We start from the raw sequence: 27,000 nt of genomic DNA on the forward strand, positions 1-27,000 counted from the left end.
CCCGGCGGGCGCACCTAGGGCGCCCGCCCAACACGGTGACGCGCGCGCACATCCGTACGGATGGCCAGTACAGAACCAGCGGGTCCGGTTCTTCAACCAAGGATTACCTGGACCCCCGCCGTGTCGGTTCTGTCTGGACCTGACCCACCGACAGGAGCAATGTCCTGTGGTGGCGGATAGCGCGCTGTGTTCGAAGCTTTTGCAGGCCCCCGAGGCCAATTATCAAATGCTTCGGATCCGCCAAGGTCTCCGTCCAGGTTCGCCGTTCGAGCGTCAACCGCCGACCGCGTGGCGAAGTTCGCGTGCGCAGGCTCCACGGGCATCAACGTGGTCGAGCCGCGCGAGACCGTCCAATAGGAAGAACCCGCGCTACCGCTGACGGACGAGGGGGCCGAGGACCTTGGGTTGACGGGGGAAGCCGGGGAGGACGCGTAGAGGCGTCGACGATCCTCCCCGTGCCAAGCCTCAATAAACAAGGCACCCCGTCGACCGCTTCGGTACGCGCGCAATCGCAGAGCCGAACGGACGAAGCGGCAATTTGCTTCTTCAAGAAGCAAAATTATAAGGTCACCGCAACGGTCGGACAACGACGCGGGATGATGCGCGCCATCACGCCGGTTCTAGATTCGGGCGCCGGCCCGAATCTAATACACCTACGCTGTGTGGCAGAACCGTGGCGCGCTGCCATCTAGTCCGCGCGGAGCCCGCCGCTCATCGACGCTTCGAATAGGTCGATGAAGGCCCTTGGCGAGCTCAAGCTGTACGTCGGGATTGGTGAGTTCGTCGCGCGCGTACCGTTCCTGGTGGTCACCAACCTTGCCGTGGACTGTATCCTCGGAACCACGTTCCTGGATCGCCACGTGAAGGCGATCCTGCCACCGCAGAGGAAGGTGCTGTTCAATCATGCGCCGTCCGTAGCGCTGACGGGAGTCACACCCTCTAGGCACGACCGCAAGATGGCCTCGAGGGGACCGTCGCAGCAGCTCCGGCAGGAGGAAAATTCGGCCGACCGGAAGCGCGCGCAGTTCCCGACGAACGTACCGTCACGGAAAATTTGCGTGGTCAAGGGGGTCACGATACCCCCGATGACCCAAGCGATGGTACGCGTCGCAACACCAGTTGGGGGCTTTGCTTCCTGCAAAACCACCCCAAAACGGCGCATAAGAATTTATGCCTGATGGCCCAGGGGGTCATGGACCTCTTCCCGGGCGAGCCGTTAACGGTGCTTGTTAGCAACTTCGGAAACCGCCCGGTCCACGTCCCCAAGCATACCGTTGTTGGTCTCGCGTTGCCATCCCCCACACACATCCTGACACTTGGCGTGTCGGTCCCCGGAGAGGCCGACGCTAAGGAAGGGGGAGGGAACAAAAATAATTCCTCGACCGCTACGGAGGAACAGGCGCGACGCGAACAACCAGTTACGGACGATGGCAGAAGAAAATCCTCCACCGCTACGGAAGGATACGCGCGTCTCAAAGAATCTGCTACGGACGAAGGCAGGATTAATTCCTCACCCGCGGGGGAATGTGCGCGACGAGAAGGACCCGTTACGGACGATGGCAGAATTAAATCCACGACCGCTACGGGAGGAGGCGCGCGACGCGAAGAACCGGAAACGGACGTCGCCCGCAGTGGCAATCCCGCTAACGCGGATGAGCGGACCGATACGGACGCGGAGAAGACCCGCTCGTGGGAAGAAGACGTCCATATTGGCGCAGAAGACAGTACCGTCCGGTCGGAAATTATGGACATGCTGTCCGAGTTTAAGGACATGTGGTCCGGCCACTTGGGTAAGATCGATGCTACGAAGCATGGCATCGAGCTGAAGCCCGGTGCGAAGCCGATCTACCAAGCACCCTACCGGGCCGGACCCATTGCGCGCGAGAAGGAGAAGAAGGAAATCGACCGCATGCTGCGCGCGGGAGTCATCGAACCGACATCGGCCGAGTGGGCGAGCCCCGTGGTCTTCGTCCCTAAAAGGACGGGTCCATGCGGTTCTGCGTGGACTATCGCAAGCTAAACGCCGTCACGGTTCGCGACTCCTACCCACTACCGCGCATGGACGAATGTATCGACTCGCTCGGCGATGCCACTGTCTTTACCACGCTAGACTGTAATAGCGGGTATTGGCAGGTGGAGATCGCCGAGGAGGACCGCGATAAAACTACGTTCGCGTCGCATTCGGGCCTCTACCGCTTTCTACGCATGCCGTTCGGTCTCAAAAACGCGCCCGCGACATTTCAAAGAGCGGTCGACATCATCCTGTCCCGCGTGAAATGGGAGACCGCGCTGGTCTACCTCGATGACGTCATCGTCTACTCGCGAACCGTAACGGTTCGTAACGGTTACGGAACATATGGCGCACGTGCGCGAGGTACTACGGCTCCTACATACCGCGGGCGTGTCGCTAAAATTGGTGAAGTGCGCGTTTTTCGACACCTCGGTAACCCATCTCGGGCACGTCATCCGTACGGGACGGTTGGAGGTGGAGCGACGCAACGTCATCGCGATCGAGCGCGCGCGCGCGCCTACGAACCAAACGGAACTGCGATCCTTTCTCGGGATGTGCAACGTTTACCGACAGTTTGTGCAAAGATTCGCGAAGATCGCCGCGCCGCTGAATAAGAAGACCGGCAAGAATCAGCCCTACGAGTTCGAGATCTTAACCGATGCGGAATACGCGGCGTTTGAGGAATTGAAGCGGCGCCTCGTGTCGCCGCCAATCCTCACGCTGCCCCGCTACGGACGGAAATATACTCTGGACACCGACGCGCGCGGACACCAAGTGGGTTGCGCCCTTCTACAGGAGCAACCCGATGGAGGTACCCGACCGATCGGATATTTGAGCCGCGCGTTGATCGACGCGGAGCGCAATTATACGACGACCGAAAAGGAATGCTTGGCCGTAGTGTGGAGCATCCTCACCCTACGGCCGTACCTATACGGAAGCGCGTTCAACCTCCGCACGGATCACGAGGCCCTACGCTGGGTCCTCAATTTAGCAGACAGTTCCGGTCGGCTCGCTCGATGGCGCCTGCGCTTGGCGGAGTACGACTACGAGGTACAATACCGCCCAGGCGTCAAGCACCAACTCGCGGACGGCGTATCGCGCTTACGTACCGATGGAGGAGACACCGAACCGGTCGATGATGTGGTCCCGTGCTTCGCGGTCCAGTACGATGAGGGCAGCGAGGCCCTCCTGGACAAGGTGCACTGGGACCCGCCGCAAGACTGTCCGGACTGTTGTCACGCGCTCGCGATAACTCCCGAGGAACGCGACGCTGCGTCCATCTCGGTTGAGGAATTTCTACGCGAACAAGCTGAGGACGCATTCTGTCGCTTCGCCGCGGAAACCGTCGGGACGCCGAACGCGAAGTTCGACATCGACCGTTACGGATTTCTCGTAAGGACGTCCCCGCTGGACGAGACCCTGCAGCGCGTGGTGCCGACTCGGTCGCGTCCCCGGGTACTGTACCTGGCACACCATCCGAGGTTGGCAGGCCACCATAGAGCGACGCGTATGTACTACATCCTTCGCAGGGAGTACTACTGGCCACACATGGCCAGCGACGCGTTTTCGACCGTACGGAATTGCACCTCGTGTGCTGCGACCCGCGGGACGCTTGTCAAGAACCAAAAGGATCTCAAGCTGTTCCCCGCGGCGGGCCCCTTGGAGTTTGTCGCGATGGACCTCCTGGGGCCCCTGCCCAAGACTGCGCACGGAAACCGACACGTGTTGGTAATTACCGATCGGTTCTCCAAGCTAATGCGCAGTATCCCGCTTCGGACCACAACCGCTTCGGTCGTCGAAAACCCGTTTTTGGACCACTGGGTCTACGTTTACGGAGCGCCGCGCTACGTACTAACCGACAATGGCCCTCAGTTCGTTGCGAAATTCTTCGACGGGGTATGGGCCCTCCTGGGGGTGCGGCATTATCTCACGACGGCCTAGCACCCCCAGCCGAATGGGCAGACCGAACGGTTCAATCGTACGCTGGTGCAGCGCCTCCGGCACTACGTGGAGGAGCACCAGTGCGCTTGGGACGACTACGTGCAGCCGCTGACCTTCGCGTACAATACGCAGGTCCACCGGTCGACGGAGACGACTCCGTTCGATTTGGCGTTAACCCGGCCACCGTCCGGTTTAATCCTCCCCGGTACTGTGCCGCAGGACGCGGGGACCCATCCAGAGGACCCGCGGACCCCGGTGCAGTACAAGCGCGTTACGCTGCGCAGGCTTCGCGACGCTCTCGACCGCGCTCGGACGAAATTAACCGCATCGCAAAAGCAGTACAAGGAAGATTTTGACAAGAAGGTCCGCTTCCGTCCGGTCATTGTGGCGGGCGATTTTGTCTACGTCGATCGCCCGCCCCGCCCGTTGACAAGAGTCGAGCGCTGCACGCGTGCGCAAGGTACGGCCGGAACGGACGAGCTCTCTGTCAGACTACTACCGAAGACAGAGGGTCCGTTTTGCGTGCGCTCCGCTACGGACACCACGGTCCTCATTGAACAGGACGGCGTGGAAAATCGCGTGAGCATCGACCGCGTTACGAAGATGCCGCGCGGGCAGGGGAGTACCGTCACCCCCGCCCCATCGACCGAATCGGACGGACAAGCCGCAACGCCAAGAGCGGAGGACGTCGTTGACCGCATTGTCGGACACCGTGCTACGCGTGGCGGGATCGACTACAAGGTCCGGTGGTATAGATATACAGATTCGGACGATACCTACGAGCCCGCCGATGGGCTTCCGCAGCCGTTTATCGACCGGTATTGGCGCTCGCGCCAACAAGGATCAAGCGTGCATGCGTACCGCAAGTTTCGGCCGCTCTCGGTCGCACCGCTCGGACGCTCGCTCGCGCAAAAGCCTCTCGGGAAAGCAAGCCGCGCACGTGCTATGCAGCCCCGGCAGCCAGTCGCGTGTGACTGCGCACCGCAAGGCAGCTCGTACCGGATGGATCCCGCGCAAATGGATGCAGATGCTTCCAAAATTGGCCAACCCTCCGGGAGGGTGGTCCACAATCCGAAGTTCTCCCAAGCGTCCACGCGGATAGCTATCAGCCACGCCTGACCGCACCGTTCTGATGATCGCGCTCGCACGCGCCTATGGAAATGGAGAACTGTAGCGGGAACCGGTACTTTGTATTGAGATGTATCACGTTCGCCGGCTTTTTAATTTAGTCGCGATTTGGGCTACGTTTTTCCCTCCCACGCTGCGGGAAAAATTCGTAGCCCGTTTCTGACAACGGCATCGCACTCCTGGGAGCATTCCGCGTCCGGTAGTGTCGCCTCAGGAAAACCGCATTCGGACATATTTGGAAACCAAATCGGTTTCTTCCCGTTTCTTTCGGTTTCTTTTGGTTTCTTTCAGTTTGCAAATGACGCTTTAGGAGACAGGTCTCAGAAAAGGGACATTCCGATCGGTTGATGCGCGCGAATCGCTGCGAGCGCACGAGGGAAGTTCTGGCGCACGTATCCGTGCCCTTCTGTGGCCGACTTCGGCCGCAAAGGACGGAAAACAAGGGCGGATTTATGAAAATTGGCCAGCCCTTCGGGGCAGGAGTGCGAAGACGGGGATTCTCATCCCAAACCAACCGTACGGAACTTGCGCGCGCTGTTGTCCAAGTGCGCTGGTGCGCTGGGGCGGTGAAGAACCGCCCGGGCGCCAGTGTCGGCCCCCGTCCAGCCCGGCGGGGGGCGGCGGCGAGGACTTTGGGTCGCGCACTGTACGCCGTGGGCACGCGCACCGCATCAGACGAATTAATCCGCGCGAACGCGGACTCGGCCAACTCGGTGGCCCGCGGAGCCTCGCCGCGTTGGCTTCGCCATGGGTGTACCGCATGGGCCGATCGGCTCGACGCCGGAGCCCGACCAGGGCTCGACGGCGGACCGTATGGGCGCGCGGCGCTGACTTCGTCGTGACCGTTCGTTCTCGGTCTCCGGAGGAGGTACTGTACGGAAAAGTCGTCGCGGGTGGAGGAGTTGGGAATTTCGGGGGAGTGTTAGGAGGGAGTCGGGGGTTTCGGAGCGTCTCGCAGGAGGGAAATTGGACGACGCGCTTACCGATTCGGACGGGACAGCTGGCGTATCGACCGCCAGCTCGGAGTCGAGGCGGGAGAAAAGTCCGCCCGCACGCACGCGCTTTGGACTTCGCATCGCGCGCGGAGGAAAGAAGAGAGACCGCAAAGGAGCCGTGTGGTCGGAGAAGTGGTCGCTTCGGGGACGTAGCGAAAGCTAAGGAAGGGGGTCTGTAGTATAACGACCGTGTCGCGCGCGGAGAGGATATTAACCGTGCGGCCGTGCACGGTGCACACGTGGGCGGGTGTGCCCACGTGTACGGAGCGCGCGCGTTGACTAACCGGCCGTGGCGTGGCGCACGTGTACCGTAGCACACGTGTCGTCCGTGCGGTAGTCTACGCCTGTTACGTGTGCGCGTTAGCACACGTGTCGTCCGTGCGGTAGTCTGTAAGCAACACGCGTGTACAGTAATGCACACGTGTAGTAGCAGCGTCCGTGCGGTAGTAGTAATTATGGCGCTAGCTTTTTAATTGTGTACAGTACCCGGCACGCACTAGGCGACAGGTACTGTACTACTGTACTGGGACAGGTGTCCGAGGCGTCCCTCTGAGGGGTTAAGACCTGACACCCGTCCCTACCGGTAAACTGGGGCAAGCTCGCCCCCGTCCCTTTCGCGCCTACGTACGTCCGTTTTCGGTTGTCTGTCGCGCGCGCTGGCTTCTATCCCGTTACCGGTCGCTCCCGTTCTCGCACCACGGGGCGACTGCGCGTAACCGGCCAGTGAGCCACTCCCTTTTCGCGAGCTCGTCCAATCGGTTCAATTAGCGCGTCGCGTCCACGCCGCGTGCTCCCTCGCTATAGCCTCCGCCTCTCACCCAACCCAGGGCGGAGAGGAGTTATCCCACAATGATCTCACGTAACTCTTCCAAAGCTTCTGCGGTGTTGAGCTTCTTGGCATGCATCAAAGATTGAATTCTCAGGCTCTGGACGTACTTCCTGATTCTGTTCTGCCGAGTTATGCTGTTGTATTCGTCTTGCATAACTTGGCATGCCTGACCAAAATTTTCACACCTGTCTCTCACCTTCTCCCGATAGAATCTCTTAGCTTCTCCATCGAATATGTTGTGGAAAAAGGCAAGTTTGTTGGTTTGGTCAAGGTTGTAGTCCTGGGCGGCATCAATATAGTTATTGATGTGTTCCGTGAGGTCCTCACCCAGTTTTCCGGTGCATTTATCCTGGTTCTTGAATCGCAATGCCATGTTGTGAGCGGCTCTTGCTTCGGAGTCACGTCTCACAGGGGGATAAACTTGTACTGGTGGGCCGGCTTGACATTCAATTTCCTTGTTAGTAGGCATACATGCTCGGCTACTTTTCTTGTGTTGAACAAGCCTTTCGTAAGCAAAATTGATGTCGTCTGAGTCTGAGTACAACATTTTTACTAATCCCCATGAGATGCGGTCAGTTGCGGGATGTCTGATATACTCTACACCTTCTGCACGTAAGAACTCACGGATGATTCTGAAAACGAACGTGGTGCCCTTCAGTACTTCGAAGGAATATAGAGTTTCAACAGGGAGGTCTTCACGTAATCTTTCTACTAGTTCTGTGTCCAAAATATTATCAGATCTTGCGCGAGTAATGTGTAGCGTAATAACTGAAATGATATCATTGTGAACTGGAGATGGTGGTGTATACGTTTTAAGTTCCTTGGTGATGGTCTCTATAGCTGCCTCGTCAATTCCGTTATCCATAGTGTTTGGTGAGTTAAAGTCTCCAGTAAGTAATTAAGTAAGTTACTTTAGCCTTAGAAAAATATGCTTTCTGCAACCTTACAATTATACTGAAATTTTGACTTTTTTATGGCTCACACTAATTCCAGCTGAATACGCGTACAGGTGTGCAACGCTCACAGCTAGTACAGTAGTAAACACGTGTGCAATTTCCACACCTAGTGCAATGTGTGACACGTATCCGATTTTGTGCGCGAAGAACACCTGCCAAACGTGTTCAATTTCCACACGTGTTAGAGTCCACACGTGTGGGAGGTGTGTGTGGAGAGTGTAGTGTACCACGTAGGGGGGGCAATTGCAGTAGGATACAACAAACTGTAATTCGACTTTTCAAAAAACAGCAAAAAATGTTTTCGGAAAAGTTTTTTAAACTTGTGTTTCAATTTTCGGGGAGGGTTTTGGAAAATGAACCAAAAAATTTTTGTTACTAAAAAATCTAATTACTGCGCGTTATTTTACGCTCGCGCAAATATAAGACTCGACGGCGGTGGTTGGCGCCAATGAAGTGGGACGCCAAGTCGTGCGCGGAGGGAAAAAACCTCTCGCAGGTAGCGCAGTAGTGGTCCTCGCTCTCGCGTTTATAGCGAGCTTCGCGTGCGAGGTGCCTCTTGCCACCCTGGTGCTGACCTAGCTGATGGGTACCGGTAACGGTGACCTGGCACACGCGGAACGTGAGCGAGTGAGAAGGGGGCTTCGTTTTCTGGATGCGCGTCGTAGCCACGCGGTACAGCGTTCGATTGACGAATTCAGGTAGCGTAGATAATGGTACCTTCACTACAGTGGAACGAGACTTAATTTGATTAAAAATACGAACAGCGTTGTCCACGTGTAAATTTTGTCCCGCCCCTAGTGCGTCAATTTCCGCTTCCTCTCCAAAAACCTTGTCCTCCGGCCTCGGTTGGTCTGCCGGGGTATCTTCTTCTTCGACGAGGTCCAGTACGGAGACGGAGTTCTCCTCGTCGCTTTCCCAATTTACCTCAGGTGTGCGGGGTAGAGACAGTGCGCCAAGGGTGGGATCTTCTGGGTCTTCTGCAAGGGCGGTCGGTGCCCCGAGTTTACTCATTGTTTCTGAATTTAATACCACTAGGATAGAAATTAGTTAGGCAACTCGATTCCTATATTAAAGGTAGCGAAAAAACAAAGAACTTATACTTGTATTTTTTCGGTGAGAGTTATCCTTAAAAGGATGATGGCTATACCTCTTAATTGATAAACTGTAGTGCGTTAATATCAAAGAAGAGGTAGGGAGACCACTCTCGTGGCGATTCCAAAACGTTGAACAATTCCAAGATCCTTGAGGTTGTTTTTTTCTTCTGCAAAGAAAACTATTAAGCTTAAAGTCTAGACTGTCGCAAAAAATAAAAGGAAAGGAGGGAACAATAAAGGTTAACCGGCAGGACCGGGCGAATGAGGGGAATCGCGCTTTTCATTGTCGTGGCTTCGTTTTTGTTTTTCGCTTGTCTTGGCAGCTAGTCTGCCTCGACTCTTCCCTTATTTATACTACTTCAGCCAGGTGCTTTGTCCTCTCCTCACGTAATGTTTTGCACTATCGAAGCATTTTTAGGAGAGGATGCACTGCATGTTGACAGCTGAGATTATTAAAATGCTCCCGTTGTTGTGCATTACATTAATTGCGTTGAGGTGCATTTTATTCGTCCTGTATGCGTCACCTTCATACCATAATTTCCCACATTCCCTCTACTTCTGACGTGACGTATCCTCATTGTGGCTTCTGTCAATCCATTGATCCACGGGGTGCATGATTCGTGCGATTAATTGCGTTGTGGTGCATTTTATTCGTCCTGTATGCGTCACCGTCATACCATAATTTCCCACATAAATGCCTCAAAAGGCTGGCGAGGCGACATTCTACCGCACGGTAAATTGGGTGCATATCATACTAATTGGTTTCATACATGATGGACCAGAAAGGGGTGCCCCACCTTGCTGGCATCATGTAGCCAATCAGATGACGGCGGCCCCACCACGTCGATTGCAGCTCATTTTTTGGGGGGGGGTGCCCAACCTTGGCCGAACAGAAAAGCGCTGTAGTCCCCAAAATGCGAAATCGCTTATAGGCGATTTCGCATTTTGGGGACTACAGCGCTCACTCAAACTTTTCTGTGCACACGCTTCTGTATACAGAAGCGTGTGCACAAGAACGGTTCCCCGCACCCCTCACGGCCTCAAATCGTAGCCGTCGGGCACCAATCAGAGGGCTCCCAGTGCCCACTAGGATGACATACAGTGACGCGCGGTCACGCGATTCTGAACCCGCCTTTTTGCCGCGTCTACCTTCTTCAGCTCGTCCCCGCCCGGCCCCACACAGCTCGCTGCCATGACCTCACCCGCCTTCCTCCCCGCCCTTCTCCGCGCCCTGTCGCTCTGCCTCTCGCAGGGCGCGCGGCGGCTGCCCGTGCGGCGCGGATTCGGCGCCTCGCCCGCGTGCGCCGCCATGCGCGAATTAAGCAGAAGGGGTTTGGCGAGCTGCTTGCGGAGCAGAGTTGCAAGGGAGACTTCGGGTTTCTAGCGACGTGCAAGCATGGGCGGGAGGAAGAGATGATGGCGCTGACGCGTGGAGGTGCGTCGCTGGCGCGGGCGCAGCGGCGGCACAAGCCGTAAGCGCGGGCGTTGCGAACGATCAACGTGGTGAACGTGCGCGTGCTGGACGGGCGGATTCAGAATAACTACCCGGCGCGCGCGGGGACGTACGAGGAGTGAGTGTGCAGCACGCCGTGCGCCACGACGGAGAGGGGTGGCGAGCTGACGTTAGACGTGCAGAACCCGATCACCGGGATAACGTCGATGGCAGACCGGGCGACGGTGTGGCTCGGCGACCGGTACAGGATCTGGGTGTTCTTGCTCAACCTCGCGCTCAAGCGGACGGTGCGGGTCAGGCGGCTGAAGGTGAACGCGGGGCGGTGTGGGTTAGGAGACAGGTTTAGAGGGGGGTTTATACGGACGTGTACGGGAAGGCGCTCAAGGACGGGCCGGGGCTGGACGCCGTGGGGCAGTTCATGAAGCCCAAGTTTGTCGGGGGCATCCCCGGGAAGTTTAGTCCCGGGGAATATGGGAGGGGCATGCACCATGCAGGGATGGTGCAGAAGTTCATCTTGCCGCATGGATATGGGATCAATCATTACGTCAACTAGGCGCAGCTAGGGGGCGGTTTGCAGGCGGTTGCGGGGCGAGGAGGTGGTCGTGGGGCGGATGGTGGGGAGAGGTATTTTATTGTGGAGCAATGGTTGGGCATCGGGTGTATTTTACTCGGTGTGGGATGAGTTGTGGGTTGGTTTAGATGGACAGTAGATGTTGGTTAGATGGTTGTCGGTGAGGGTGATGATTTTGAGGCATTTACAGTATCTTCGCTGCCTGATACGTGTACACGTCGCCAGCGAACACAGTTGCCACAGCGGGGCAGCCCTTGCCAACCTCGACCCCTGTACTGCAAACTACTTTTCCCCAACCAGTCCGTCAACTTCTTTTCCGACTTCACTTCGTCCCCTTCTTTCCCCCTTGGTCAACACCAACGTTCCGTCCTCCCTCCCTCTCTCAACCCACATACCCACTCTAACAACGCCCACCGCTTTCCCTAGCTTCCCTTCCCCTAAATCCCCCCCCCCACCATGGCGTCTGCGCGCCCCTTTCTCCTCCTCCTCCTGCTTCTCCTGCACCTGCTGCACACCTCGGCCACCTCATGGAAGTCGACAGAGCTCCCGAACCCCCAAGACGACCCCGCGGGTCTATGCGGCCGTGGCGGCTTGCATTCGTCCGTGTGCGACCCCGACGGCCTTCTTTCGCTGTCCGACGCCGACACCATCGACGGCTTCATTAACTTCATCCACGATGGCACCCACGGCTATACAAAGCTAACTTGCGCCCACTCTGACCTGGCCGGTGCCCAGCTCGCAGTCGCCGTCGTCGAAAAGATGGACTGCGGCCTCTGCCTTGGCTCAAAGGAGAACCGCGCCTTTGAGTTTGCAAAGGACTTACACGATCGTTGGGGCGTCGGCGACGTCAAGTGTCAGAACGGCGTCGTCTTGTTCTTGTCCTTGCGTGATCACGTCATGGGTCTGTCTGTGGGCAGGGGAGTCAAGCATGTGTTGAGGACGGACATGGTTCCGCTCATCATGGGCATTATGAAGCCCAAGTTGAGGAAAGGCGAGTACGGGCAGGCCATAGTGGACGGCGTGCACGCCATCGGCAATATTGTTAGCGGCATGGAGGTTCAGCCAGTGGAGGAAAACTCATCGGGGTCCATCTTTCTGCCCATGTTCTTTGGGGCGGGCTTTCTCGCTTTGATTGCTAGGAACGCCCGCAGAAATCAGAAGTTTAAGCGATGTAAGGAGGCACTCGAGAACATCGATAAGGACCGCGCTTGTGCGGAGAACAACCAGTTCGTTGTCACCAGTTGTCCTATTTGTCTGAATGACTTTAAGCAGTCGAGAGATGAGGATAACGAGGACACGGAAGAAGAGGAAGCCCAGCCGCTTGTGGAAATTGATACGAACGGGCCGAAGTCGACTAACGTGGGGAGCTCTGAGCATAATGTCAAGTCTGTTTCAGCCGGAAATGGCCTTCGTACTGCGAACGCAGGCACGGGCACCATGGAGCAAGACGTCACGAGTGAGGGGGAAGATGCTGTCAAGATTCTTCCGTGCGGGCATAAGTTCCACGAGAGATGCATTTTACAATGGTTTTCTACTCCACAGCAAACTAACTCACAGTGTCCTATCTGCAGGCAATCGGTCCTGGAGCCGGAAACAGTCGAGGCCCGAACGAACAACGGTCAACCCAGTGGCTGGGATGTTTATGAACCGGAGTATAACTTTCGCATGCGAAGGGCTCAGCATTACTACAGCGATTTTATCACACTCGACATGATGAACGACTGGAACTCACGTCGACGCGATCAAACGCCCATGACTACAAGTCCGGAATTGACGCGGTTGGATCCGGCTGCTGTCACTGAGGCGCGGCGGTCGGGAGCTGATGGCAGTTCTTTCGCTTTTGGAGGTGGCAGCAGTGCTGGCGGTGGCGGTGGCGGAAGCAGCTGGTAAGGTTTTCTGCCCTCGAGAGTTCGATGTTGTGTCTGTATTTATATCAACTCGGAGCGAGATTTGCCTATGTACAGTACCGTAGGTAGATATTATTTCGGGGGCAATCCTGGTCGTCTGCCCTCCCACAATAAACGAAGATGATGCAACGTTTTCTCGTTGTTCAAAAAGTCATTTCCACGTTTATATATGTCTGGGATGCTGTAGTTAACGTGCTACACACGTAAGTCGAACTAGTAGTCAACCGAACCCCAACCATCTTCAAGTTATATCTACCAAGCATGAAGGCCCCCTTTCATGGGGCCAAATAAGTCGCATCTGCAGTGGCAGTACTCCCCGACCGGCTTCCTGACCGCTCACTGGCAGGAACACCGTTCTGTCACTGCTTAACCCCTCCTCAGCTTTCGCAATTGCTGGTGAAGCTCATCCTTCTCCAAAGTTAGAATAGCAAGTGCCATTTTCGCCTCTCGCAAATCACGCACGACATCTGAATAGACGGGCTCCCTTGAAAGCTTTACCTCCAGATCTCCTACATCTCGTCTCAGAGCTGTGTTTTCTGCCATCAGTTTTTTAAGAGATTCTGCGTCTTCTCCATACCGGCTGTCCTCTAGCTCCCGTTCAAGCGATTCCTTGTCTTGAAGAAGGTCATCGTTCTGTCGCCTGAGCGCTCGATTTTCCCTACGCAGCTTGTCAAACTCAACCCGTGATGGTCCTGCCGTGTTAGTGGCACCGACGTCCGTCTCAGTACTTCTAAAACGACTGCTGTGTGAGGTTCCAAGTGACGAGTCAGTCCCTGAAAACGCGGTTCTCGGTGACGCAGATGGCTTGCGCTGTATCTTTGGCTTCTGTACAGGGTCTTCAGGAGCGGGTGTATTCCCTTGACGATTACGAATCGAGGGTTTTCTCAAGTATTGCTGCAATTTAGGTTGCGGTGGTTGCACGTTAAGAGTAGCATCGTCAACACCGATGTCGTCCAGAGAATCACCGGCATCGATTTCCGACCTTTCGTCGTCATCTCCGACTGTAGATGACTGGCCATCTGATCCCGGATCGTGAGAGCCTAAGGAGGCTGTGCCGCGAGAGGTTTTCCTATTTTTTGCCTCTGCGAGAAACGTGGAAACGACGCGCATGACGATACGGCCACCAGAGGAAAGCGGGGCGCCCACGCGCTTCGAGTATGACGGAATCTCAACATAATCGGCAAAATTGAGCTCAATCTTACCGATAATCTTACCACGCTGAGAGTTCTGACGAACGGCAAGCCTGTAGACTTTGTCTTCGAAGTTGGAGCCCTCCTTCTTCTTCTTGAAGAGGGTGACTTCTTGTGAAAGAACTTCGCCTCCGAAATGAGCGATGCGAGAGGACCTGTCAATTTTTGCAGCCTTCGTTGACAGAACCTTGGCTCCCCGTTCCCAGGTAACGACAACATCACTTGACGCTATAATCTTGTCCACAGACTCGATGTGGAGGTCGAACCCGAACTTGTACCCCAGCTTGTTCAAATTGCGCATGGAGCTCGCCTTGCCGATGAGCTTTGAAGAAGAACGCTTCATACTGTGATAGGAGGTCGCAAAAGTGTGAACGGCAGTCCGTGTATCCAAGTATCAAAATGAGTGGGTACTTCGCAATTATGATGCAGAAATGTCAATCCAACTCGTCCCGGACTCAGCAAACGAGAACGCACCTCGGGAAGGGAGTTGGTATGAGGTGAAAAGTTGTCGCAGAGAAGCAGGCGAAGTGAATAGTGCGAGCGGGGGTTCGGGTTGTCTTAAGTGTTGTGTGCAAAAAGTGAGGGGGAGCTTGTATGGAAGGGAACAAGGTTGCTGGAGAAATAACATGCTGTGGTCCCCAGAAAACAGGAGGCTGTATTTGGAGGGTGCCATGGGACAGCATTGCTGGATGAGCATACCCCCGACCATGCGCCTTCAGTTCGACTGATGCCTGTCAACGACTGTTCCCATGCTGTTCAAATTTGGGTTTTTCTGCACGTCATCACCCTGTGTGGCCGTTTTCGCAACGACTAATTTCTGCATAAAATCATCTACAAAAGTTTTAGAATTTTAACTACTAATCCCGAACCGTTTTTTTGGCTTTACTTGTGGCACTGTTCAGGTTCTACATTTGGTTATGTGTTCAACAGCGTCTCTCCCTTCTGAACGCCTGTTCAATCCGTTTTTCCTTCTTCATCCTACATCTGAACGATACCGTATGTGAGTTTGCATTTCTACTAAAGCCCATCGTCCATCCATTTCGTGCTCTCCTTCGTGGCATGCGTCTCCGTATGTGGCATGCGTCTCCGTATGTGTAGGACTACCCGTTCCTCTAAGCAATGGCTTCCCGCCGTCGCGCTCATTATGAAGGACAAAGTAGTGCTCTTTCTTTCGACTGGTTCAGTAAAGTCTGAACAAGGTAGCAAAAAGCATTTATGCGTATGAGGGACTCCGTGCATCTGCACGGAGTCCCTCATACGCATAAATGCAGATGCAGGCAATGTTTCTGTTTAATCCTTTCTTTCTTCTTACCATGAAAACGATTGTGAAGATATCGATCTTCTCTCGCATTTCATTCACACACTGCTCTCTCAATTTTAACAATAAAAAAGCTTCATCCCACTCAAAAACTCACCGAAAGCAAGGATGAGATTCCCCTGTTTTTATTGTTGGAGAAACGGGCCGCTACAGTTTCCGATATCTTCTAATTTCATGTCTGATCATCTTTTCACTTTAGAACGGCAAGGGATACCGTACTGTGAATCGCTCAAAATATACTTTTTAGTTGGATGGCAGCGATTAAGATTGGGATGTCGTCTCAACTTTACCTTCTCACTATTTTGAATTGCCTTTCAACTTAAAGGGGTTTCGCGACTGCTAGGACAACTGAAAATTGCGACTTGGTGTTTTCTATTTTTCTTGCGAGTAACAATGTTGCAGATGAGAAGGAATTGGGCACAGCCGAAAAAGGGCTGTACAAGGAGTGGTACTCGGGCGTTCAATGCCTTCTTCTCTCTCCTCAATTCATCACCTGTTCTCCCACTTCTTTCTCTCAGTTATACTCTCAGTTATACTATTCAGTCATCACACCAGTATGTGTTACTTCTTCTCGAGTGGCTTAACCAATGAAGAATGTTTGGCTCAAGGCTCCGCAAGATTTCGGGAGACCTTCATCTTGCAAGCAGATTGCTTGTTTTCCCCAATACAAAGGTACTGACCACTTGCGCCACGCGAAGGCGGGCAACAGTTGCGAATTTACCGTTTCGGGCGATTTAATCATTCGGGTAATCATTCACTGTAAATACCTCTGGGTCTAGAATCATTATTAGGTAATAAATGTCTTCTTGTTTTTTCAACACTATTGACTGCTGATTGTACAGCAAAGAACGATCATAGAGCATTGCAGTCGAGGAGTATTGCACCTTTTTTGTACCTGACAGCGGTGTGCATTAATGATCGGTAGCCACTGTAATGATTCGTCAATATCTCACGAAACGAGACACTGCATCGGAAATACAAACCCTACATACACAGTGACTATCGTACCAGTTTTTCCGCACAGAGATTCAAGTTCAACTGCCATCTGAATTCACAGCCCAATCTTGGCCATTGTCCCGGTTTCATAGCACCTAGTCTGTCACCTCTGCATTTTGAAGCAAGCATGTCTGAGTCTCCAATTGCAGAAGCACAGGAGACATCATTGGATGGTCGTGCGCAACTAGGTTCACAGGAAATAGATGGCGGTTTGGACACCGCGGAGGACATGGACCATGTCTTCGTCGATCGCCCTGAGGCTGAACATCAGTCCGCTCAGAAATCATCCGAGGACCTGCCTGATAACAGAGCCGATCCAGACGATGTCAATACTGTCCAGCTTTATACGGAAGATCCAGGAGCAGGAATTCGCAGCTCTTCAGATGACCAAGTGGAGGAGGCCGATCATGTGGAGATTGCTGGCACGGCAATGGACACCACAGGACTAACGCCTGCACCTGGGCAGCAGCAACCGGCGAATTCTCAAACAAAAACTGATACAGCTGGGAGGGATGCAAAGCCGCCACCAGATCAGGCGTTGGCCTCTGCCTCTCCGGCTGCTGCATCTTCTGCTATCGCGACGTCGACCGTTCCTGGTATTCAAATCCCGTCAAGTTTGTCTGTTAGTGCAGCGCAGTTCACAGCATTCGCTCCTTTGGCTGCAAATGGGGCTCCCATCATGTCTCCCTCCATGGTATCAGTCCCAATGACCGTGGGACGGCGTGCTGTCCGGATAGCGCCGATGGGAGTTCTCCCGCTTCCACCGCAGAGCACTGTGGCTACGAGTATGGTGCCAGATCTCACAAATTCTACCAGTGCTGGCCTGGTACCTCCCGCTAGTGGTTCCGAGGGAGCAACCATAGAAAGTCATTTGAATGCATCGACTGGGGGCGCGGGAGCTATTATTGGTGATATGCCAAAAGGCAAACGTAGAGGAACTCCAGGTGGTTCCTCAACAAATCCCGAGGGTATGACCCCTGAAGAACGAACAAAACAGAAGCGCATGTTGAGAAATCGAGAGAGTGCTGCGCGCTCCCGGGATAAGCGAAAAACAAAGAACATTCAACTTGAGACCTCAATAGCGAAGCACACCAAGAAGAACCTTATGCTTGAAAAGGTTCTTCGCGAGCTTCAAGATGTTATTCGCTGCATGCAGCAGGAGTTGAGTAATCAAAACGCCCAGCTTTCCTGTTAACGAGCCTTATGCCCTGGCAACCCCTTCCGGCTGTTGTCCAAGCTGATTTTCTGTAGAATACACTGATAACTAGGAGTTCGTCAACCGCAGCTGTGTGTGTGTCGTGCTGTTCCTTCTCGAACACAGCACTGTGACTGCAAAATGGCTGGTTTTAGTTGAGCAGGTGTCGACACTTTACTGTGTGTCCCAAAGTAACAATCGTGAATCACAAGCCCAAAAGCAAAACTACAACGACATCGACGTTGGAGCTAAGAATGGTGTTCATGCCCCTCTGATAGTACCGCAACGGCAAATTGGACATGTGTCGTTTGAAGAAAGGCTTGCGTCGGGTAGAAATTTTGCAGGACAGACATTGCAAGACAATTGTACAAGGCCAGGCTTGAAAGTTCGCAACGTGCGATAGCATAGCTTCGGAACAGCCTCCTCCTGGGCGTTGGCAAAACCTCTCGCAGCGCACATGGCGTACTTGTCCCGAAGAACTGGCCTTATGGTCTCTGGAACCCCAATCTCCTTGATCGCTTGCAATGCGTGCGCCGCGGTCCCGAAATTGTTCATCATCATATTCGCGTCAGCTGCTATCACGAGTGCTTCTATTCGATGCTTTTGTTGCAGTGGTAAGGCGGTAAGCGCGGTAGCCAGCTGAGTGTAGGTCTGCTTACCGGCAGCAGTGGTTGAATGTGTACTGCTTCGAATGTCTTCCATTGCTGCTCTCACCTGTGCAAATAGCCTGTAGTGCACTAGCTGGCTTATGAGATCAGGTGACGTATGCTGTCCTCGCTCCTTCCCTCTAGAAATTGCTCGTAGAGCTGACTCAAAGTGCTTTTGAGCGGAGCTGTATCGTCCATCGTCGAGTCGCAGAGTACCTCTCTCTATCATTTCATTTGCACGAAGCGTTGGAACTGTTTGACCGTCGACTGCAGCTAGTCTCTGAGACCGCATCAGCTCATGAGTAGCCTGACGGGCTTCCTGTACTGGGCCTGCCGTTGCGTCTTTCAGTGCTCGGATGCTCCTTCGAGTTTCTTCTGCATTTCGCTCAACGATACCTGTAGTTGCGTTTTCTATGGGGGTCTCTGGACTGATATTTGCGTCAGCAGAATGCGGTGGTGGTTCTTTGCTGCGAATCTGGAAAATTGCCTCCTCATCAGACGAGTCGTCAAGGCCTCCCTCGACAGTCCGATTTTGAGTAAGGCTTGGAGCAGAGGTTCCTGTACCTTGTCTTCTGACTTCGGTGTCATCGGAGAGATCCGCATACGCCGTGACGTAATCTGAAGCCTCCAATTCAATGACTCTTCGAGACATTTCAAGTCTCTCGCTCATATCAGAAGGAACCAGTTGAGGTAATGCAGAGCAAGAAGCTGGACTTACGCTCCCGTGTTCTTCTTGCGTCGGTGGCGAGGCAACGAATATTTCAGTTGTACTTGTATTGCCTAATGAAATTGATGAGAAATCGATTGTTTGCCTTGCCCTTCTCATTTTCTGGAGTTCTGTCAATGATGGAATAATGGATGAATCCATTGCAGTACTGCTCTGTGAACTCTTCTCAATCAAAGTTTGAAGGAACTGTGCTAGAGCAGTATTTCCATTCGAATGCACATGGTCAGCAATGGATTTCACAGCAGCGTTTCCTCCTTCCACATCTACGAAAGCCGAAAATGTGCCGCTGCGACCGAGCAGTGTAGAGCATCGCCGCCCGATAGAAAACTCTCCAGTAGCAAATGCGACGTTGAGAATTCTTTGCAGAACCCTGAAAAGCTCTGAACCCGCGTGAAGGGCATTCGCGTGACTAAGACGTGAACACTGCTCCTCAATAATTGTAAGCGCCTCTCTGGTATCTCCCATTCTACCCATGAACATTGCGCGACGAATCGGTGGCATACTCAATCGACCTTTCTGCGAAGTAGCAAGTAAATATGCTACTGGGGACATAGAGTGGGCAATCAAAGTTTTCGTGAGCTCTACAGAACCTTGGGAAACATCTTGGAGCTCAAGAATGCGATAAACTTGGTCCGTGGTGCGCACATCGGCCCGAATGGGCTCATCTGGAAGAGTTAACATTCCCCTTAACAGACCTGACAGTGCGCCATACTGACGGGAGGAAATTGAGAGTGCTGTAGTCGCCCGTTCTGGGCAAGGCCGAGCGTAAACAATTCTATCAGGTAGTGCAGCAACTAGTGCAGAAACATTCCGACCATAGCTTATTCCCGCGATTGTATCCGCACGTCCATTTAGAGATACCGCAACTAAAGAGTTCCCTGATATAACCATGACAACAGGCCCAACCCATGAAAACGAGGGAAGAGAAAGCGGTGCATCCATGGGAATGTTCCTCTGAAATTCGAAAACAGACAATGCAAGAAGCATGTCTTGAACGAAATAAATCCTCTGTTCCGTCATAATGGCACCGAGATAAGTTTCATGCTTTCTTTTAGAGGGCAACTTTTGCCATCGAACATCAACGACAGTTTCTGTCTCGTGCAGTCGTAGGGCAGTTCGGTCCTCTAAACAAAGATCCACTTCTGTCATTGTAATAGAGGTCGAGTCCTGACTTTCGCCGGAGTGAGATAAGCGCTTTCGACTCGACGCGTTCTTCGAAAGGCAAACATGCTGTGATTCTGGGCTGTAGTACAAGACAGCAGTCCATGACGCAAACGGCGCACGAAAAACTTGAGTCGCAGTTCTACCATCAAGTTTAAAGCGCTGCACTCCACGACCTGGACGCATTGGAGGCTCCCCTAGTGTGCTCGACGAGGGCGCAAAGGAGGACAAGGACACCATGCTTCCTGAGTTGGCGAGAATGATGATGCGATCCTCTCGTCCCATCTCATTCAAAAAGCATCCTGCACGACCTTCATTCGCCTCTGAGACATTCCATAATTCGGCGTCCCCACGTCTTGTGCACAACACGTACTTGGCAGAATCCTCACTCTCTTCGTAAAGTTGCGTCGGATAAGATGCTTCATCAGCAAAATAAAACACAAGAGCCGCACAACAATAGCCGTACTGGTCCCTCGCAATCTCGATACGATAGAAATCGCCGGGCGGTAGGTCACAGATTTTAGAAACACACTCATCTTTGAGCTCATATCTGAACAAAGAACCGCGGTGAACTACAAGAGAATCTGAAGGAATTGTCACCGGGCCCGTGAATGCAACATGTGGCATTGTAGAGAATCCTGTATCCAACCCTGAAGACAAAGGCGGTCGGATACTCCCGATGCTATTTGTTCGTGGCTGGAATACCAAGACCTTCTCATCATTACTAAATGACGCCGCAATGAGGCCAAAAGCTGGCTCACATTTCAAAACAGCGAAATCTTGACCAGCGTCCTTCCGTACACCTGGATGGTCACTTTCCATATTTGAATCATGGTCTAGGGGTAAAATCCTAGACGGTTTCGCATAGCGAGAACTATTCACAATCAGGCTTTGATTGCCTATCATCCGCACGATAATCCGCCTGGATGCTGTCAAGAGCATCAAATAAGCCGGGTTTCCGTGCACAAAACACATGGCCTGGAAACGACGCTTTCGATCTCTTGTTTTGGAAGTGGCAAGCACTGGTTCATCTCCTCTTTTGTACAGGGCAGCTTTCATGTAAAACGTCATGATGCGTCCTTGGCTTGTGCATAACACAACGACCGGGAGAACAGGATGCCAAGCAATGCTTCCGATTTTTTCTGACATGAGTAACTGCGCATCAAAATGGCTTCTTTGTTCCTTTTTCGCAACGTCCCAGACACGTATAATGCCGTTATTGTAGGCAGCCGCCGCGAACGGATGACTGGGGTGCATGGCAATTGCAACGATTGGACATATACGGGACTTCGGCTTTGACGCAACTTTTCCCCGCACTTTGGCGACAACGCCGCCCACAAAGTTAACGTTTTCCTGGTCCCCCTCAATATCACTGCGCAGCTTAAATGCTTCAAGCATTGTACCGTTCTCATTAATCGGTAAACACCATAGACTGGGACTGTCAACCTTGCAAAAGAGGGCAAACTTTCCAAAGTATGAACCTTGGACCAGTCGAACAGATCGCTCGATCCCAGTGATTTCCTTCTCTTCAGCAAGCTGTAGAGATGCGAGCCGTTCTACGTATGATGCGACCCGCCCGTTGTCCATGAAAACTAAAAAGGAACGACCACCGCCCACGTAAAGAACTTTGTCGATATGAGAGGAAGTACGAGTAGAAGCTCGAAATGCATTTGTAGATGTGTCATGATCCACAAGCAGGTTACCGCACGCCGTAACAAGGCGGGCAGACCGCGACGACAATGCGAAATCAGTCGGCATTCCCAGCTTGCCACCCAGTGGGTGCGATGCAACATATCTCAGGCGCAAATCCATCTTGCTAACACGGGTAGATGGATGTGCAAGCGAGCCTGGCGTTGAGCTATTTTAGCATCCCAAACATCTGCATTCAACAAGTCAGGTCTCTGGTTCCCTCGTTCCTAGTCCTCTTCCTCTGCCAAGAACTGCGTCTTCTGTTTCCACTCCCTATCTTTTCCAGATATAAGGCTCAGATATCGCAGTAAGAGTGCCACTGATCCACCTCTGAATGTCTAGGTATGTGATAATCTCTCCTTGACGGAGAAACGTGTCGTGTGTTGTGCCTGGTGAGGCTCTTTCAAGTTCACTTCCTGTATTCCGTCATGTGCACATGAATAGAACTGACCACAATTGAGAAGTGCGCCTAAGAGGAAAAGAAAGCTATGAATGGACGTGACTTCTGAGCTTCTTGCAAATCGTTTGGCATTGACCTTTCTCCAGGGAGGAGCGCATCTCTGTAGCCGAGTATGCATCCGGTCTTGATATATCGATCGAAGGATGTCATATCGTGGACACGTGGCCAGCACATACCAGCTCTCGGTTCTGTTGACAGGCCAGACATGCGCATCGAGCACGCTGTAGATTGCCGCTTCTGGGCTTTTCATGTTGTACACGTGTGTATAGTATACACACTGTATACAAACTGAGCATACTTTTTGCTGGACCCGAGTCTTCAAGAAATGGCACCATGCAGTAAAGCGCACCTGGACACTTCATGTGCAGGGCCTCCCCGGGCTCCTTTGTTCCTCATCGTTCTTGCTCCCGACAGATTTCGAGAGCAAGAGGCGTGAATGCTTCAACATCTTGAATCTATAAGTACGGCAAACTGCGAAATCGTCTCATATGCCATCCCGCATTGACGGAGAACGACTTCCCTGTAACTGAGTTGCACGGTTTGGCTTTCTGTATTCGCGTGTCGCTCAGTTTTTCGCAGAAAAACAATAATGAAACCTCTCAGTCGATATGTGGTTGAGTTCCCCATCTATGGGATGGAGGTCCTCGATGATGGATGTTTTGCGATTGTTGGTGGTGGGGGCCGAATGAAGAGCGGAATCCCAAACGCATGTGTACGTCTATACTTCCTCTTTGTTTCACGCCCGAATGCTTCACATTTAATATGCGATGTGACTTTTTGAGAAGCATAAATCACAAACTGATACTTTTCCTCTGCTGGGCTCGTGGCGCAACTATTCGTAGGAAGTGTTATCCTTAGATGAGCAAACTCATTCCTTGGAACAACGTGCTTCTGTATCCCTAGATGACGCCCCTGTCTCTGTAGCCTCACATGGACGCATTCTTATCACTGCTATGGGCACTGGTTGCAAGAATCTTATCCGGAAACAGCCAGAGACGTTGGTGCCGCTATCGAGTTTTCATCACGATGTTCAGGTTTCGGCCGCCGACGAACAGGTAGCTGTTACAGTGGCTCCAAGTGGTTCTCGTTTAGCTGTTGCATCTGATGATGGCCACCTCACTATTATACAACTCCCACATTATGATTTGTTGACTTCCAAGCAACTGCATTCGCAAGGCATTACAGACTTATCCATAAGCTTCGATGGCGCGCTTCTAGCGACAACCGCACGAGATCGTGCTGCTTATGTGTGTAAGACAGACTCTATTGAGATCGTGCAAAGAATTCGACCTGTTATGCCAGAGGCTACGCGCACACATGTCCGCGCTATCCGTTTTGCGCCAAAAGATCCTTCTGTGCTCTTCACTGTTGAGAGCAATCCGCGGAAGGGTGGATGGGTTGCCGTCTGGCGCTCAAGAAATCAGGATGGAGGAAACTGGAGCCCAGTGTCATGTTTGAAAGCGTCGAGAGATGCGGTGACGGCATTTGCGGTAGACTCGAGCGCTGAGTTCTTGGCACTGAGTTCCTCTGAGGGTCACGTATCGGTCTTCAAATGGAATGCCACATCTTTGTCGCGGTTGTGGAGCACGGAAGCGAATATGCTAAGTTGGGGGCCGGGAACGCCTCCGCACGTGCTACCCGTCACCGCTCTGGCCTTCACGAAATCTTCTGAACACCTACTCACAGCTTCTGCTGACTACACTGTCGCTGTGTGGTCTACACGGAGAAAACGCAACTGGAGAATACCACGTCGCGTTCTTCTTTGGTTTGTCGGCGTAGTTGTACTCATGTTTGCCATGCTTCTCGTTGAGGATGAGCAATTGAATCTCGTCCTGCGAGAGACGCGAAGTCGCATTACGCCCCGCCTTGAACCATTTGCATCAGAGCTTCAAACCCGCATGAGGCCTCTCGTACATAAGGGTTCGGAGTCTCTACGCCCGTTCGTGCGACAAGTCCAGAAATCATCATGTTCAAGCCTTTCGTTACTCCGCGGCAAAGCCAAACCAATTACAAAACGTTGGGAAGAATTCCAGGGGGTCTGGCGAGCATTGACGGAGAGAGCTCGGGACAGTTTCGATGGTAAGTTTAAGCGCGGCGCGAGGCCTTTGGGGGGCTCAAAAGCTATCATGACAGTCTTAGGAAGCCACTCCGCTGAAATGCTGCAGATTTCAAAAGAAGAACAGGCTGTATGTACTATGGATGACTTGAGGGCGACGCCAGAATCTAATCATGAGAATCTAGAGTCACAGACTAGAAGTTGACCAAATGACATAACATAAGATAAATGCATTGAAGACATAGTGGGGAACCTGTTGCTATTGGACCGTTGTCCTCATATGAGGTCACTTTTCAACTTTTTTCCCGATTTGCACTTGTTCGACAAGAACGAAAAAGATACCCTCGCCACCCTACTTGGCTTCTGCCTTGCAGAAAAAAAAAATGTCGGTGAGAACTGCATGCCCTTCCCGGTTATTTTTAGAAATGTCTCGAAAAGAAGCTTTCGTGAGCATCCTTGAAACCCTATGTAGGAATACTTCATTCAAAAAAGCAACTGGATGTTTAATCTGCAATACATTTTTAGTCTTCCATTGTATTCAAAATTGCTCTCCCGGTGTTCTGCAAGATTTTACGGCCGACGACAAGTACATTAAAGAAATAGTGTCTACAATGACATTCTAAATTTGTACTCTAATGTAATACTGTACTTCCAATAATTGAATGTCCTCGATAACTGCCGAAGCTGCCGCTTCATTTTCAAAAGCAGTTGTCGAGGATGACTGCACACGTTCTCAGTCTAGCCGACATCTATGAGAACGAACGACAGCGAATTTTTCGCGGTCGCCTTGGTGGTGGATCTCGGCATTAACCTGATTTTTGAGGATCCAGTAGCACTGAGTTTACGAGATCGTATTTCAACTGCTGCCAAAAGTCGCTGCAGAATTAATCTGAATTCCACCAGGGACGTCAACAGGCCGGCAACTCGTCCATTCTGTGCGTTTTTGCAGGTATCACGCTTCCATGAGCCATGGCCAATGCAATAAAAGCGACGGTGTTACAGATGCAGTGACAGTCGTTGGGGCTGTGCTGAGATGCAGGCGTCTCTTCTAGAGAGTGAAGGCATTGTTTTTGCTCATGGAAACATGAACCAGGTATCAGCTCGGGACATGTAACACGAGAATGCCAGGCAAAAAGGAGCAGAAAGATTCTCAAGTGGGAGAAGAGCAGGCGGTTCCAGAAGCCAAGGCTCGGACCAGTGTGCATGGGCACTTGCACTAACTTCCCCTTTTCACACAGAAGCACCGATGTTCTCTGTAGATGACAATCCCAATTCTGTCTTTATTCCTTTAGCTTAGATCCCGTCTCACTATGCCCAAAAAAACGCAAAACGAAAATAGTCTTCGCTGCATCCTCCAAGCAGAGGGCCGCTACGCTTTTGGGACGGTCTTTCAAGAGATCTTTGAGTACGAAGAGGCGGCTTCAAGCGCGAGTGAGTGGTGTGAAAGATACGAAGAGAAGTTTGAATGGCATTTGTCCTTGGACCGACTTTTTTAATTCTTTTTGTCCTCTCTTCAGCGCCTTCCCATATCACACGAGTTCTTCCGCGGAGAATTGGTATACGCATAATATTGATTGGTTCCCGAAAAGATAGTCATACTTTGAAACTAGATATTTGAACATCGAGACTTTCGATGTTGAAAGTTTCAACCTCGTCCTCGGGTTTGCCTTTGCTACGCTGTGTTTCGATTCGAAAACACGGGTTTGCCTTTGCTACGCTGTTTTCGAATCGAAACACAGCGCAGCAAAGGCAGACCCGAGGACTGGCGCGATTATATGAGATCCAGAACGAATTGCAAAGAGATTTGATATCATGCGCCCTTGATAAAATTGATGAACACTCTGTACCATTCCAGGCTCTCTCTTTCTCAGCAAGGAACTGTGGGGTAGGCATATTGTTCAAGAACCGCCCACGTCGCCCTGTGCTTGGCGGGACGAGATTGGTGAGGCAACAGCCTCACCAATCTCCTCACGCCGGCGACAGCCAAACACAATTGTTGTGTTGAGTCTGCCTCTGTCTGTCCCTGGGCTGTTTTTCATTTTATTACAAAGCATTTCACTCATCGCCACTAATACAATGCTAATACTGTAGCAGATCAACCACCTGTTTCTCCTCTCCATCAAGCGTTATGGAACAGTGTCTGGGGTAGTTGCCCATGGCGTCGGTTTGCTACACTGTATATCGTCAAAGTGACCTGGTGATTTCTGTCCCCAAACACCACATAACTAAGTTATGTGTCAACTCTATAAAGTCTTTATGGAGTTGATTCGCGGTCTTAGATCATTCCTTTCTGTCATCAGACATACCTGCAGCGTCCAATTGAAATGCATGACATGTCTTCAGACAAAAAAAACTAACTAACTCTAACAATAATCTGGTTATTGTTGTCGCGTTTCTATTGGATGTCCTATATGTTAGATATTGCAATAATCACGCAACGTATGATCCGTCGGATTAGGTTGTCTGTCCCATTCTCGCTTCTCCCAATACATGCGCGCAAACGCTCCGTGGAGTGCCTGAAATAATGTAAAGTGGAGAAACCGGCGCGCTTTCGTTTCGGCTGTGTGTGGTGATTCCTTCATATGACTCCCAGTCATTCCTCTCTCATGTCGTTGGCCAACGGCACCTCCCCTTTTGCTCAGTGGTCATCATTCCCTGCATCACACTGTGTTTAGA

At 52.3% G+C, this 27,000-nt stretch overlaps 9 protein-coding genes; 5 read left to right on the forward strand and 4 right to left on the reverse strand.

Moving 5' to 3' along the window:
* Positions 1–11,117: 11,117 nt before the first annotated feature.
* On the forward strand, positions 11,118–11,681 carry CHC_T00005053001 (hypothetical protein). Its single transcript, XM_005716433.1, has one exon. It carries the CDS (start codon positions 11,118–11,120, stop codon positions 11,679–11,681), a length of 564 nt encoding a protein of 187 aa, XP_005716490.1.
* Positions 11,682–11,737: 56 nt separating this feature from the next.
* Positions 11,738–12,868, forward strand: CHC_T00005054001 (hypothetical protein). The gene has a single exon (XM_005716434.1). It carries the CDS (start codon positions 11,738–11,740, stop codon positions 12,866–12,868), a length of 1,131 nt encoding a protein of 376 aa, XP_005716491.1.
* A 162-nt stretch (positions 12,869–13,030) lies between these two features.
* CHC_T00005055001 (hypothetical protein) lies at positions 13,031–14,784 on the reverse strand. XM_005716435.1 is given in 2 exon segments: positions 13,031–14,493; positions 14,494–14,784. The coding sequence occupies 1 exon segment, from the start codon at positions 14,782–14,784 to the stop codon at positions 14,494–14,496; it is 291 nt and encodes a 96-aa protein (XP_005716492.1). The 3' UTR covers positions 13,031–14,493.
* A 1,732-nt stretch (positions 14,785–16,516) lies between these two features.
* Positions 16,517–17,584, forward strand: CHC_T00005056001 (hypothetical protein). Its single transcript, XM_005716436.1, has one exon. The coding sequence runs from the start codon at positions 16,517–16,519 to the stop codon at positions 17,582–17,584; it is 1,068 nt and encodes a 355-aa protein (XP_005716493.1).
* Positions 17,585–17,845: 261 nt separating this feature from the next.
* On the reverse strand, positions 17,846–21,931 carry CHC_T00005057001 (hypothetical protein). Its single transcript, XM_005716437.1, has one exon. It carries the CDS (start codon positions 21,929–21,931, stop codon positions 17,846–17,848), a length of 4,086 nt encoding a protein of 1,361 aa, XP_005716494.1.
* A 778-nt stretch (positions 21,932–22,709) lies between these two features.
* On the reverse strand, positions 22,710–22,895 carry CHC_T00005058001 (hypothetical protein). The gene has a single exon (XM_005716438.1). The coding sequence runs from the start codon at positions 22,893–22,895 to the stop codon at positions 22,710–22,712; it is 186 nt and encodes a 61-aa protein (XP_005716495.1).
* A 7-nt stretch (positions 22,896–22,902) lies between these two features.
* Positions 22,903–24,576, forward strand: CHC_T00005059001 (hypothetical protein). XM_005716439.1 is given in 3 exon segments: positions 22,903–22,980; positions 23,111–24,529; positions 24,530–24,576. 2 exon segments carry the CDS (start codon positions 22,903–22,905, stop codon positions 24,527–24,529), a joined length of 1,497 nt encoding a protein of 498 aa, XP_005716496.1. The 3' UTR covers positions 24,530–24,576.
* Positions 24,577–26,738: 2,162 nt separating this feature from the next.
* On the reverse strand, positions 26,739–26,906 carry CHC_T00005060001 (hypothetical protein). Its single transcript, XM_005716440.1, has one exon. It carries the CDS (start codon positions 26,904–26,906, stop codon positions 26,739–26,741), a length of 168 nt encoding a protein of 55 aa, XP_005716497.1.
* On the forward strand, positions 26,907–26,999 carry CHC_T00005061001 (hypothetical protein). Its single transcript, XM_005716441.1, has one exon. It carries the CDS (start codon positions 26,907–26,909, stop codon positions 26,997–26,999), a length of 93 nt encoding a protein of 30 aa, XP_005716498.1.
* Position 27,000: the final 1 nt, after the last annotated feature.

Source organism: Chondrus crispus, genomic scaffold, assembly GCF_000350225.1.
Source record: "Chondrus crispus Stackhouse genomic scaffold, scaffold_268, whole genome shotgun sequence".
NCBI lineage: Eukaryota > Rhodophyta > Florideophyceae > Gigartinales > Gigartinaceae > Chondrus > Chondrus crispus.